This window comes from Antennarius striatus, chromosome 1 (assembly GCF_040054535.1).
Source record: "Antennarius striatus isolate MH-2024 chromosome 1, ASM4005453v1, whole genome shotgun sequence".
NCBI classification, from domain to species: domain Eukaryota; kingdom Metazoa; phylum Chordata; class Actinopteri; order Lophiiformes; family Antennariidae; genus Antennarius; species Antennarius striatus.
Window position 1 is genome coordinate 23666411 of NC_090776.1, and position 13856 is coordinate 23680266.

The following is a 13856-nucleotide window of genomic DNA, read 5'->3' on the forward strand; positions in this document are numbered from 1 at the left end:
GTTTTTAGTGTAATGTTTACGAAGCATTGTTACCTACAAACCCCTGACACCCCAAACAGGTGAACATTTGCCATTTTCGCATTATTCAGACTCACCATTTAAATGGTTTCAGCTAATCTTCCGCTACTCATTTTCCATTTTTTTGATGAGAGATGACAGATCTCTGTATGCCCTTGTAACTGCATTCACGTTCCTCCCTGTCATCTCTTTCTTTTGCTCTGATTGACTTTTTTGAGCAAATAAACCAATGATTTCTCTTGCAGAGAGAATTTTATGCCCATGCGGCCAAGAAGCTCATTGCAAGGTCTGACTAATGCCAACTGTGTCTGACAGACTGCAAAAATAAGGGATACAGCCAATGTTTTATAATCGGACAGCCTTTGCACTGGCAGGACAGGGCGCTGAATCTCTGTCTTGAAACTGTATGACATTAAATCTGTTGTCGCCGGTGTTTCCTCATGTTGGCAAAGCCTGGCAGGCCACCAAGCCAGCAAGTCCCCATCCATGTCAACAACTAGACAAATAAATTTTTTACTTGACAAAAAAAGTCAACTATTCAGTGTTCTCGTTTGTGTGCGTCCTTGCTTGACGCACTTTTTCTGACAGGGACTCTCCATTGTCAGACAGCTTACGTCCCTGGGACGTAAGCTTTAGCATTTCTATTCAACAAAAAATTCACAATTTTTCAATTTCTCCACTTCAATTTCGAACCCAGAAATCACCATTGAGTTTTGATCTCGGCAAGTTTCCCGTCACAAGACTCATCTGCCTGATTCTGCTTTATTAATATCGACCAAACGGCAACAGGATGTCTGCTCGTTTTTCACGCTGCAGTGAGAGCAAAGAGTTAGTTAGACCCTTGAGAGCAACTTAAGCTGGCGCTTATGCTTTGAGAGTCCTGTTGGGTTTCTCTGTCTGTTAAAGTGCTTTGAAATGTCTTTTGATGTGATTAAGTGCTATACAAATAAAGGTTGATTGATTATCACCATGCCTCCGAAAAAGATGCAAAATTTGGAGAAAAAGCAAGTGACAACGAGTGCCTTTTTGCGTAAAAAAAAACAAAAGTTAATGAAGAAAAAGAGACATATATTACTGACAGATATTACTGAAATGTGTGTAGAGAAGGATCTGTCAGCTTGGTGTAATGTCCACAAGAGAATACAGTAAATAAATTAAAGGCAAAGAAAACAATTGAGTGAAAAGCAAATGTAAAACAAAATAACTATTGCAGTTATTTTGTGGACATTGCTTGCACATCCTTACACATTTAAGATGGCATCTCGTAGAGACAGCCCATTTTATGTTCTTTGCTAAATTGATCTTAGTGAACAGCACTATGATCATAAACCTGATGCTGTTGTTGCTTCAGGTACTGGTGAAAGGATGAAATGAAATCCAGGAAGGCTGGTTTGAATACTGCATGCTTCAGCCACCTGTCAATGATGAACCTTTCGGCATTCACAACAGTTGTAGATACAAAGGTATCTACAACTCAAAGAGATAACATACTCCTCCAATAGCATGGTAAAAAGAATGCACATGTACAATGTACATTGTTTTGTTGTCATGACAACAAAACAAGACTTGTGTAATACAGTGTGCCCTCACACATTCAACTTCGCGACTTCACCTCATTGCAGAGTTTTGGCAGGCAGTCACGTGATACCATATGTGCATTCTGTTGACTGACGGCATCCGGATGTACACTTAGTTCCGTGAGTTTTGGAATTATGTGAGAAACAAAAGTGCTTTAAACAGTCGATAAGAGTGTGGGAAAAGTTAATGCAGATAGAAGGTGGTTTAATATGAGTATGGGGAGGGTCATAAATGTTTAAATTACCTTAAATAATAACAAATAGTTTGTCACTCTATCACCGAAATCTTAAATCGTGTGTGGTTCCTGGAACGCATTAACAAAGCAAAGAATGAAGGCGCACTGTAATTTTGTAATCTGTCCTGCCTTTGCTTAAAAATGTAGTTGCAAATTTTCAGCTTAGGTGCTTTTGAAAGTATTAAGCATGGATATTGCATCATTTTGAATATTCAATTATTCATTCATCTTCTAACTGCTTTGTCCGCTGTTGCGTTTTGTTTGGAGCTGGAGCCTATCCCAGCCGACTGAGGGCATGAGGGGGGAAACTCCGGACGCAACGCCAGTGCACCACGGGCTGTATTATTAAGGGTTAGGCTTAGTAATATGTTGCTAGTGATATTTTTCTCATGATTTCTACAGAGCTGTACTGCTGCGCTGAATACAAGTGGTACAAAGGCCTGAACTGAGAGTGCATAGTGGTTAGACTCAGACAAAGACTGACTTGTTCCACACAGTGACATCAAAGTGACAGAGTGCAAGTGTTTCCTTTTGCCAAATGTGAGCTGAATTAGAAGCTTTAAGGGAGCTTGCACAAGTGAAGTCAGGGAAGTGAAGTTCAGATCAACCAAAACACAAAGTAAGTTTATGCCAATGAACTCCCAAGCTTTAGCAACTGAGCCTCCTAGCACAGATTCTTTTCCTGTAGCCAGGCATGAGGTTGACTTTCAGAAAATGATTAAATTAACAGCCTTTAGAAATTGTTAAATTATTCAGGACTGTCTTCAAAATCATTTTAACCAGTATTGTTAATATTTTGGCCGTCAATATAATAACAGTCTTGCTGATTGTTATGCAAATAATGAAGTTTAATGGACTAATTTTCTTTTTCTGTGAAATTTTTCCCAACAGTATCTGTCTAATGACTAATCACAGATCTGGAGCCATTTATTTGGATTGTTATATTATAGTTAGACTCTGGTCTGCATTATTTTCAGCCAATCACAAAGACAGACACACCGCTGTAGCCTTCTATCCAGTTCAGACAAGTGCGTGGCATGTAGGATACTTTTCCTTGCTCCTTTTTTGAACACCTCCAAGTTATCTGGCTATTTTATTTTACTTGGTTTTAAACTAAAATCTACCCACAGAGGACTGCGGTATGCAGCCTGTTGATAGAGACAGATCGTTCGCATCTGTCTTGTTAAGGAGTTACACATCTGTGAACAGCCCAGTTGGGACAGGGTCTAGTTGACAATTTGTTAGTTTAGATGCAGACAAGTTCAGTGGGAGAGAAGCCATACACATGTACATCTGGACTACAGCTGATGACGTTTCCTATATCTGCAGATAAGTTAAAATCAGTTGGGAGAAGGGAGTTGTTACTTTCATCTCCAATGAATTGAATTTTGTCATTGTAGAAGTTAATAGCCATTACTGCAGTAGGTCATCAGAGTTCGCAGGCTTCCCTGGCATTCCCTAAGGCCATAGTATAGGTTTTAAGTCTGACTTGTCCTGCCTTCTTTACCAGTTGTGGGTGTATAATACAACACCATTTTGTTCTAGTTTTGCACTGTCTGTTTTATGTTAATGTTTGGGAAAAACAATAAGCAACACAAACTGGACCTGTTGGTGCATTCTCAAAGAAATTGGGCTTCAAGAAGAGCAAACCAGTATTCAGTCACCTCCTTTAGATTGGCTTTTTTCAATGTCTTTGTGTGTTCAGGTAGCAGTGTAAGCATCTCTGAAATGGAGCCATTGTGTCGTCTAATTAGTTTTTGTTGATGAGTCTTCCGCCTACAGGAGAACAGATGCCCTCCGCACAAGTGTCCAATATCACTGCATGCTGTGAGCTTTTAAGAAAGGCTAAAGTCATTACATTGCACATAGACTTCTTGATTCTGATGTAAGCTCCAAATACAGCACAGTCTGGTGTTAGACAATATGAAAACTTATTCTCAAGTCTGTTTTTGAGCTACTATTCTCTTAATCTGAAGTGTTTGGTATATCCATAAAGCGCAAGTACTTTCAAGCAAGAGGACTATAGGATTAAATGCTGAGGAATGTACAGCAGTTGTCTGCCTGTGAATAGTGTAAAAAAAATCCTTAGTTCTGTGATGTATCAGTGTCAGCAGCAGCCCACGTGTGTGGAAGTTGGATTTTAACAAACTCACAAAATGACACACACCATCATGTGCTGTGACTTTCTCTTGTCTGGTGTCATCAGATGTCTAGTTGCCTGATCTAGATTTCATTACTAATATATCAGCCAATCAAAGGGATGGTAATAAGACCTTGTCCGCCACATTGGTGGGCTGTTCATTGTGTACCTTAATGCTTTATGACTGCATTCATTAACAATGTTTTCTGATGCACTGTAATAACAGTTTAAAACCTCATTTAAGTTTCTTATTAGGCTGTACAAAGAAGTAGAAGTCTCATACAGATCCTCCTAACTAGATATAAACTACAGGATGACTGGTGGCCCTTATCATGCTTTATGCCATCTAGTCACCACAACAACAAGGCAGTCAGAGACTGCAACATCCTGTGACTTACACTGACCTACTTCCAGGGTAGGTCAGGGTACCCTGTAAGTAGTACCTGACAAGTACATAGCTTTGACCTTTCAGGGTAGGTCAAAGCTATGCACTAGCTTTGACCACAGATCAAAGCTAGTGCATAGGTAAGTCAAAGAACCAGCTTTGATCTCTTGTCTTACATTGGCCTTCTCCCTTGTCTTACTATCTTACCTGGTTCCTGAGTGTACAAAAGTTGAAATTTGACCTTTACCTTATTTCTCAAGGTCAAGATCATCCTCTCATTTTCATTTTCTTTGCAGCCCGAGTAATGTGCTTTCTGTTTAATTTTTCTATCTGCAATGGTTGCGAAGATATTTGGTGGACATACGAACAAACGGACAAACACACGAACACTGTAATTTATAATACATCACTGCTTTGAAACGATGCTTTTCAAATAATGCTGCTGTGTTATGCTTTTCATTGTGCTAGTAGGTCACTACTATACGTTGTAATACAGTACAGGGTATACTAGGCATATTACAAGATGTAGGCCAAACTTAATTCTTAAACCATACAGTCACTGTATAAAGTCCATAAACACCTAATGGTTCTCCTTGTTGGCACTGAATTAGAATTTGTGTTGATGATGAGTTAAAGACTTCGGGGAAGAGCAGATCAATGTTGGATTGTGGTGTAGAAGAGTCTTGATGTTGCTTCACAACCCAACCTCACTGTATGCTGTGGAATGTGGGAAGTAAGACACTCTGTAATTACCCATGGGCCTGCCTCTCATGGTCTCTCATTGGCTAGCCCAGAATGGAGACCATGATCATAGCCAATAGCAAACTCCCACTGACTCCTTTAGGATGTGTGCCAGTCACTGGAAAAGCTCAGAGGCTGGAGTAAAGGGAAAAGAGAATAGTTGTATAAGCTCCAGCCCCAGCCCCCTCCCCGCCTGGTACATACCAAGATGGCTCACTGCTCCGGGTTCCTGTGTTAGCTTTTGCAGGGCAAAAAAAATTATGATGGAACATTCTTTAGGTCCAACCACGTGTATAATTCCAAAAACCACACACTCTCTCTCTCTGTATGTATGCGTGTGTATGTATGTGTGAGTGTGTGTGTGTTTTTTCAAAGAAAACCTGTCTTATACAATGTTTATTAGAACAAATCTGTCAGCTTGGCAGTAAATTGTATTTACATTGCCTTTTTGTGTTTCAATGGACGGTCGACATTTGAAGGAAGTCTCACGTGGTGTGTCAGCAGCTTCTCTCACAACAGTTCTTTTAATGCAGTCATTATTTCCTCAAACCATTTTTTGGAGCTTTACACCAGAGCAGTGGCAGCATTCTCTGAAACAAGTGAAGAACATAATGACTTGTTGTGGAATTTAAAAAAGCAATTGGAAAAACAAACCACTCTATTTGACTTCCATGGCCTAATCCAAGACCCCAGATCCACCAGATTCCAAATTGATTTTCAAAAGACATTATTAACACTGTTTTAGTGAAGTTCTTGCCCAAGGGGGATTCTTTCAAATCCTTTTAAAATACTTTATTTGTCCCACAAGAAAGAATTTGTTCTCTAATTTCACTGAAGGTGCAGTTGGGTCCCATCTTTACAGAGCTCTTAAGAACTACCAGACAAAATACAATGAACTTTTGCTTGATTCTATGTTCTGTGTTTAATCTGTTCTGATAGAGGCTGTGGTCTATCAACAGCAGAATAAATTGAGTTTCCCCAGTTGCGGGGTGCATTTGTGACCTTGGACAGCTTTCAACTTTCTTTAAGCATTGGTCACATTTACCGTATTTTTGTATTTCTATTCTAGGAGTTTGCTGCATTAACAAAGGAGGTGAATGTGTGCCGGGAACAGCTTCTTGAAAAGGAGGAGGAGATTGCAGAGTTGAAGGCCGAAAGAAACAACACACGGGTTTGTGTAACGCCCAGAGACACACAGATGTTGGTGAAATCCCAGGACAGCAATAAAAGTGTTCTACATCATAAACTATTGTCACTGATGATGAGAGATTATTTCTGCACATTATGTCAAATCCCTTTAAAAACTTTGAGCCACAATCTTAGATCCAAGGTATCAGATAGAGAAAATACATTGTAGAACAAACGTGTCTAAAAAAAATTAACCTTTTCAAATGAATTTATAACATGGCAGGTCAGCAATCATTACAATACTTTTTGAGAAAAACAATTACGATGTACAAGAAAAGGTATCTAGATAATGTGATGACTACATAAAATAAAATAAACGCGTAAAATAAAACATTAACCAACAGTATATAAGAACCATTTCTCTGTTTGTGAGACTGGTGATACTCGTGGCACCTGAATTGCAACCTGTCTTTCTCTTGCGTATTCAGCTTCTGTTGGAGCATCTGGAGTGCCTGGTGTCTCGCCATGAGCGGAGTCTGAGGATGACTGTGGTGAAGAGACAGGCTCAGTCTCCTGCAGGAGTGTCCAGTGAAGTGGAGGTCCTCAAAGCCCTTAAGTCACTTTTTGAACACCACAAAGCTCTTGACGAGAAGGTTAGAATCTTCATCGCTTTTTAGTGTACATGTCATCATGTATAATGAAATGTGACAGACAAAGATTTGTACAGTTCGGAAGGTTTGTTCACACATTTGCATATGTTTTCCAGGTGAGAGAGCGACTTCGCGTTGCCTTGGAAAGATGCAGTGCATTAGAGGAACAACTCACCATGTCACACAAAGAAGTAAGCAAGCATAAAGTAAATACTTTAGCCATCTGTGTCAAACATGAACATTACTAAAAAATGCACTCAAATACATGCAGTCAAATATGATTATCCTTTACAGTTTTATTGTTTTTTACCCTTTTAATTGTTTTAACAACAAAATCTCTTTAGTGTGTGTTTTCAAATAAAACTCAAACTTTATCAAACACCCTGTTGTTGTTCATTTTTCGACAAGTGAAACATATATAACAAATCAATGAACAAATGAACCCCAACTAGAACTTTTGGTTATAATAAACTGTATAAGCTATGCATTCCTTCATATTGCCTTTTCATGTACTGTAGGAATTCTATTTTTCTGTTTGGTTTTTCACGATTAGTATACATGCATACACATGAACACATATGCATGTGAGTGATACATTTATCTTTTAACACTGAGCTGAAATCAGCTCTAGAAACATTAAGTCAAGTGTGATCGAAAGAAGTTGATTTATAACTCATCATCATTGTTGATCATCACTGTCATCTGCATCGGTGCAATACAAGTACAATACTTATCACACCTTTTTAGTGTAATGTGCTGCACTTAATCACAGGCCTGTTGGAATGATTGATGTATTCCATGTTCTTTTTTTCTGTGTTGACACAAACTGAATGGAGAGGTGGTTTGTCATGCAGTTGTTGCTAAGCTCTTATATTTGTTCAACATATAAATGTAGAATTGCCCCTGACTGTACAGGATTTTTTTCTGATGTAGTCATTTTACAAACCAGTGTCCCCAGTGGCCATAAGTACGAGATCCAACACTCGTGTATGAATGCATGCAAAAGGACTGAGTCCTCTGTGTGCTGAATAGGATTAAGATTGACAAAAGGCCCAGAGGATGTCGGAGAAGTGTCCTAGATTTCCTCTCTGATTCATGCTACACCACTTCATTCTACTGTCATCTTTTGTTCCTAGGAATCAGCCTGGGACACACAAGCACACCAACACACGTCAAATCAGCCACTGCCTGCTTTTTTTAGTAACCTTACTTCCCAAGGCACAGCAGCTTTTTTGCTGCTTTATTTTCTTACTCTTTGGCCATGTGGCATAGGGTATTATACACTACAGCTTATACATTTGATATTGTAACCAGAATAGTTGTGGTTTGAACCAGATGGACTTCAAACTGCTCTCCTCTCTCTGTGGTCCGTGTCCAAGCACTGTAGTGGACTGAGAATTATCACTCGTATCAGGAAGAAAACTAGTTTAATGCTCTTGGTTAAGTGGTTAATCAGATACACTTTTAGGTTCTCATTATCACCGGGAAGTTAATGACTTGAAAGAGGCTAACAAACTGGTGTCTCCTCTAGTTGGCTTACCTCAGGGAACAGAACAGCCTGAAGAGAGGGCTGGCAGATGGAACGAGCGAGGCCAACCACAACTCTGAAAACACACCCAGCACTAACGGCAAGGTGAGGATACTCAACAGCATATACGGAATGTTTTATGTGTGAACATTAAATTGGTTTCAGAGGCCACACCTGCTTGCATGTGACAAGTGCTTTAGACTTGTTCAGTTGATGAAAGAAAATCTCATCTAAATAAACTTGACATATATTTAGAGTGACCATTCTTAAGAACCATGTCAAGAGGAGATCTGTTTGTTATATTACCCAAAATCATACATGACAGAGAGGAAGACAGCCATTCAAGATAAGAAGAAGTCTGAAAATACACAAATTCTGTAGAAATTAACAGATGTACTGTAGAGATATCAACATCTATTTATTCCCTTCATGATTCACTGTTTTAAATCTCTCTTTTCTTTATCAGTCATTTTAGCTTAATCTATATTCCCATCAGAATTGCACAAAACTACTCAACTAATTCCAAGATTACGCTTTGAAGCAGGTTCAGGTAGAGGCGTGGATCCAGTATTATTTTAGAACTTTGCTAACATTGCTAGAGAAAGCATTGATCAACATTTTCCATAATTATGCAAATAATATGCAACCAGTTTCCATGAATGGACTGACGAGGCATAGGCTGGACATGTACCAAACACGTGGGTTTGTTCAGCCAGGGTTCAGGTATTCCCCATACGGCTTGCCATTCTATGTTGTCTGTTTTAATGTGATGGACGGATGGAGTGTGTACAAGGTGTTTCTGCTGTGCGTTCCTGTGCAACTCCTCTGTTTAATCAGTCTGGTGTAATCCGGTCTATAAGGCTTCATACAGCTTCCTTCAAAATTAGACTGGGCTCATGTTCGCTGAGGAACAGAGAGCTGCTTCTGGGCTGCTTTTGAAATTCACCATGGTCTGCTTGCTGGAATTACAATCATTGTCCAGAAGAGCCAGTAGCAGTTCTGGCGGCCACATCATTCCCACGGATTAACTCCTATTCTGGGCTTGTTCTTTCTTTTTCTTTTTTTTTTTATCAAGATGATGTTTAAAAAAGGTCAATCGGTTCACTGGCAGAATTGTATTTTAATTTAAGGGAGGTGAATTTAACATTGTGTATGTGTAAGTAACCGCTACAATTATGCTCCATCCTCAGCGGTCATCAGATGGATCGCTGAGTCAAGAGGAGGAGTCAGGGCCTGCTTTCGTGAAGACCTGTGAACTCCAGGAGTTAGTGGACCGTCAAACAGCTGATCTGGGCCAGATGAAGGAGCGCATGGCTGCTATGGTCTCACGAATCAGTGAGCTAGAGGAGGACTTGGACACAGCACGGAAAGACCTCATCAAGTCTGAAGACATGAACACACGTCTACAGAGAGACCTGAGAGAGGTAGCTCAGCCAGACAACTTGCTCCTGAATAGATTCCTTAAAATATTTTTCCTTTAGCTTGGATCACATTTCATAGAAGAAGCTTTAGCTCATGTTCAGGTCCACATAAGCAGAGGACAATGATGCTTGTGTTGTGTGTGCTCAGTCCAAGGCTCAGAAGGAGGACATGGAGGAGAGGATCACCACCCTAGAGAAGCGCTACCTGGCAGCCCAGCGGGAGGCTACCTCTGTCCATGATCTGAATGACAAATTGGAGAATGAAGTAGCCAATAAGGAGTCTCTTTTCAGACAAGTAGGTCCCATACTCTTTTACCGAATAATGATTACATAATAGAAGTCAGTGAAGACTGCATAAAGTTGACCATGACTGTCTTCTAATGTTAACTTGAGTAATGTTTTAATCTGCGTGTCCCCACGCTCCTCTCATCTACACATACCCACATGTAACTGACTGAAAGTCGATAAGGTTTGTGTTGATCTTGGTGTTTCATTCTTGGACTTGTCTCCCAGCAGGAAATGCCTACTGTTTTCAGACCCCTGCTAATGAATTCCTACTGTAATCACACACTGACCTACACAGCAGGCTCTGAATGAGGCCTCAAAGACACCAGTTTGTTTCTTTACCTACATTCACTGAGATGGAGATGTCCCTCTCCTTCCCCTTTGTGGGTTCTTTCTTTCTTTGTGTAGTTATGAATGCTCTCGTCCTCTCTTCCTGTCCTCCTCAATGTCACCCATCCCCCCTCTCTGTCCCCTCTTGTCTCTCTCCCACTCCTTCCAGCTTGTATCATGCCAGTCTCATCAGCTTTTACACCTGAAAGCAAACTGAAAGGCCAAGATGTTGCACAGGCTTAGAAATGTTTGTTATTAAATGTTTGTTTTTCGCTTGTTTGTTGTAGACCGAGGACAGAAACCGGCAACTCCAGGAGAAGCTGGAGCTGGCCGAGCAGAAGCTGCAGCAAACTATTCGCAAGGCAGAGACTCTGCCTGAGGTGGAAGCAGAGCTCGCGCAGAGAGTAGCTGCCCTCACAAAGGTATCAGCAGCACCCTTCCAATGGCCCATCGTCCTCTTAATCCTCTACTACTTTTTAGCAGCTTTTCAACTTTTAAATCAGGGGAATGAGATGTAATGATGTACTTAATGCAGCTATACATGTTGATAGTAATGAGAGTCTATTGAAAATCTTTAACGTTATCCATGATTATGAATTGGCTCATTTTGATCTCAGTCTAAGCATACAGTGACTGCCAGCACATGCAGCAGAAATTTTATATCAGATCCTTTACATCGCAATAGTTGAACTCCCCGTGGAAGCTGCTCTGAGCGCTATTGTTTATGTTACTCCAAATATCAACAGGGATTTATTTTTAGAAATTGGCTCATGTTATTGTCCATTTATAGTTTGAGTCTTTGTCTCAGACAGTACATGCTGCAGCTCAGTCTGTACTAACAGTTTAGCACCTTATTAGTATTGAAACTGGCTTATAGCACTTTTGTGCAACTTCAGTTGTACGTTCTCTTTCACTGTCATTAATCAGGAGCCTCCTTTTATTTCTTTTGGAGAAGTTTGTCTCAGTTTCCCCCTCAATTCTTTTATATTTATTTAAATATTATATATATTATGCAAAATTTAATCACTTTTCTACAATCCTAGGTAGGTATCAGGTACTGTAGATTTGTTATGGATTTTACTGTTAGTTCTGTAAGGCATCTTCTAATGAATTGAAATTCTCCCGTGAAAAAATGCATTATTATTTTTTTGTCCTCCTGTCAGTTCATCCACCTTCTTAATTGTTTGACTCAAAACAATTAATTCAGTGACGAAGCGTTTCATAAATGACCCTTTCCTGGATGTCCAATGTACTTAATTTGAAACTTTGCAAAAGCATCATGAAATTATTAACCAAACCTAATAATAATAATGCATTTCTTCTGCTTATTTAATGAGATACTGTAATCCTGAATAATTGAAAATTTTTAGTAACCAAACCATTGCTTACAGTGTATCAAATGAAGTACTTAATGATGATGATAATAATAATAATAATAATAATAATAATAATAATAATAATAATAATAATAATGCAGTTCCTCTACATATTTAATGAGATACTGTAATTCTGAATAATTGAACATTTTTATTTAAGCATACATTTTAATTGACTGTAAATTTTGGTTGAATGGTATCATCCAAATAACTGAACTGAATAAATACATCAAATTTGTAGAAGATCATTAAAATAGTAAAAGAATAATGTTCCCAAAAAAGTATTTCTCCATTTATATTTTATCCCTTTCCATAATTCTTACTTCTCATCAAGGATGTTTCAACCAAGAATGTTTCGCTATTTTCATTCTTTCGAAAGACTTTAAGCCAGATAGTTTTTATATATGTCGAGACAGCTGATTCAGGTAGCTGCTCTTTGAAAATGAATGAGAGGACAATTCTTTTATGTTGTCTCAACCCTCTTATATTTGGAGGAGTTGTACCAAATTATTAAATCATTTATCAAATACAACATCCATAATTGTGTTATTCCTCTTTGAGCACATTGTGTCATCTGTTTTTCTACCTCAGTTGTCCTCAAGTCAGTCAAATTAAAGTGACTGCAGTCTTCAAAATCACCAAGCACTATGTTTCACTGTGCTAATGTTAAAGTATATCCTGTTTTCTTTACACTCTCTTGTTTCTGTCATGCTCTCTTATCATGTGGTCTTCTTGCTGCCTACAACACCTCATTGTCAAACCCATAGTGTGTTCAGTGTGGTTCTAAAGGCGCTAAGACTGAGAAGAAGGTAGATCATCTTTACTCATGTGGCTAAAACTGTCATCCTGGATACTGGAAAACTGTAATAACTTCACCAGGCCTTTAGATGCAAATGCCTTTGTTTTAGTGAAGCGCATTTCCAGAATCACTGTTGGAATGGTAAAAAATTCCCGATTAAATTAAATCATTTGCATGCTAACTGCCTGGTTAAGTGTAGTATCACTCTATACACACAAACACACAAAATGCTGCACAATCTGTTTCTAAAACTAGTACCGAGTTTATGCGCTGGTGACCTGTGTGGATAAAACAAATGTCATGCTGGTAGCTCTCTCATGTTTGGAGTCACAAACAGGAAAAATCAGCTGAATTGGAAACATTTCCAGTGGAAATGAAATGTTATGGCTGGAACTTCTGTTCTCTGAAGGAGAGTAGTATGTTCACATGTATATCCAAAAGCTGTTTAAGTCAATCCACTGGACGTTAAGAAAGTTCTTGGAGACGTTTCGTCTCTCATCCAAGAGACTTCTTCAGAGACTTCAGACGACTCTCTTGGATGAGAGACGAAACGTCTTCAAGAACTTTCTTAACGTCCAGTGGATTGACTTAAACAGCTTTTGGATAACCATGACCTGTATGACTGAGAACCTACACAGATATGTTCACATGTAGTATAAGATATCACAACCTCGGGTGTCCTTACTGAGAATGCCACAGCTCATGCATTTAAGACATGTGACCTGTGTTGGCGTGTCTAGGGTCTCACCCATAGTAGACACCTGCATCACCCCATCATCCTTCATTTTGATAGCTGGTCTTCACCAAGCCCAGCCGCACAGTGGGGTGACCTAGTTTTATACTTCCTTCGTCTCATTTAGTAAATAGAAGTAAGTTATAACATATCATTGCCTTCCAGTTGATGTGCCCTTTACCACATATCTAGTAATGGATAAGTAAGGTTGAGCACAAGACCTTACTTATCCAAAGCAAATGTTATGCCAGCAGCTGCAGTGTGTGTCGCCAAATAAACCCAATTGTGGAGAAGGAGAGGCTTTGTCCAGCAGCTCCTGCAAGGAAGACAGGGCGTCAAAAATAAAATTCTGAAATGACACCACTGTTCAACATCCAGCTACTTATAGTTACACACCTGTAATGATGCCATCCATACACTTTAGATGGATAACTATAGTTTACCTGTAATAAGGTGTAAATAGAGGTGTCCTCAGCAAGGACAGTTAAGTAGATGTTAACCTATACTAC

General features: G+C 39.3%; 1 protein-coding gene across 13 annotated transcripts in view; it reads left to right on the forward strand.

The window, feature by feature from the left end:
- Positions 1 to 13856, forward strand: part of ppfia1 (PTPRF interacting protein alpha 1) — a 48034-nt gene that overhangs the window by 8658 nt on the left and 25520 nt on the right. For all 13 annotated transcript variants that reach the window (XM_068319233.1, XM_068319311.1, XM_068319732.1 and 10 more), the window contains exons 3-9: positions 6167 to 6268; positions 6714 to 6878; positions 6992 to 7066; positions 8407 to 8508; positions 9594 to 9827; positions 9973 to 10119; positions 10727 to 10861. In XM_068319233.1, coding sequence (XP_068175334.1) covers positions 6167 to 6268; positions 6714 to 6878; positions 6992 to 7066; positions 8407 to 8508; positions 9594 to 9827; positions 9973 to 10119; positions 10727 to 10861 — 960 coding nt within the window. The remainder of the gene's footprint in view (positions 1 to 6166; positions 6269 to 6713; positions 6879 to 6991; positions 7067 to 8406; positions 8509 to 9593; positions 9828 to 9972; positions 10120 to 10726; positions 10862 to 13856) is intronic.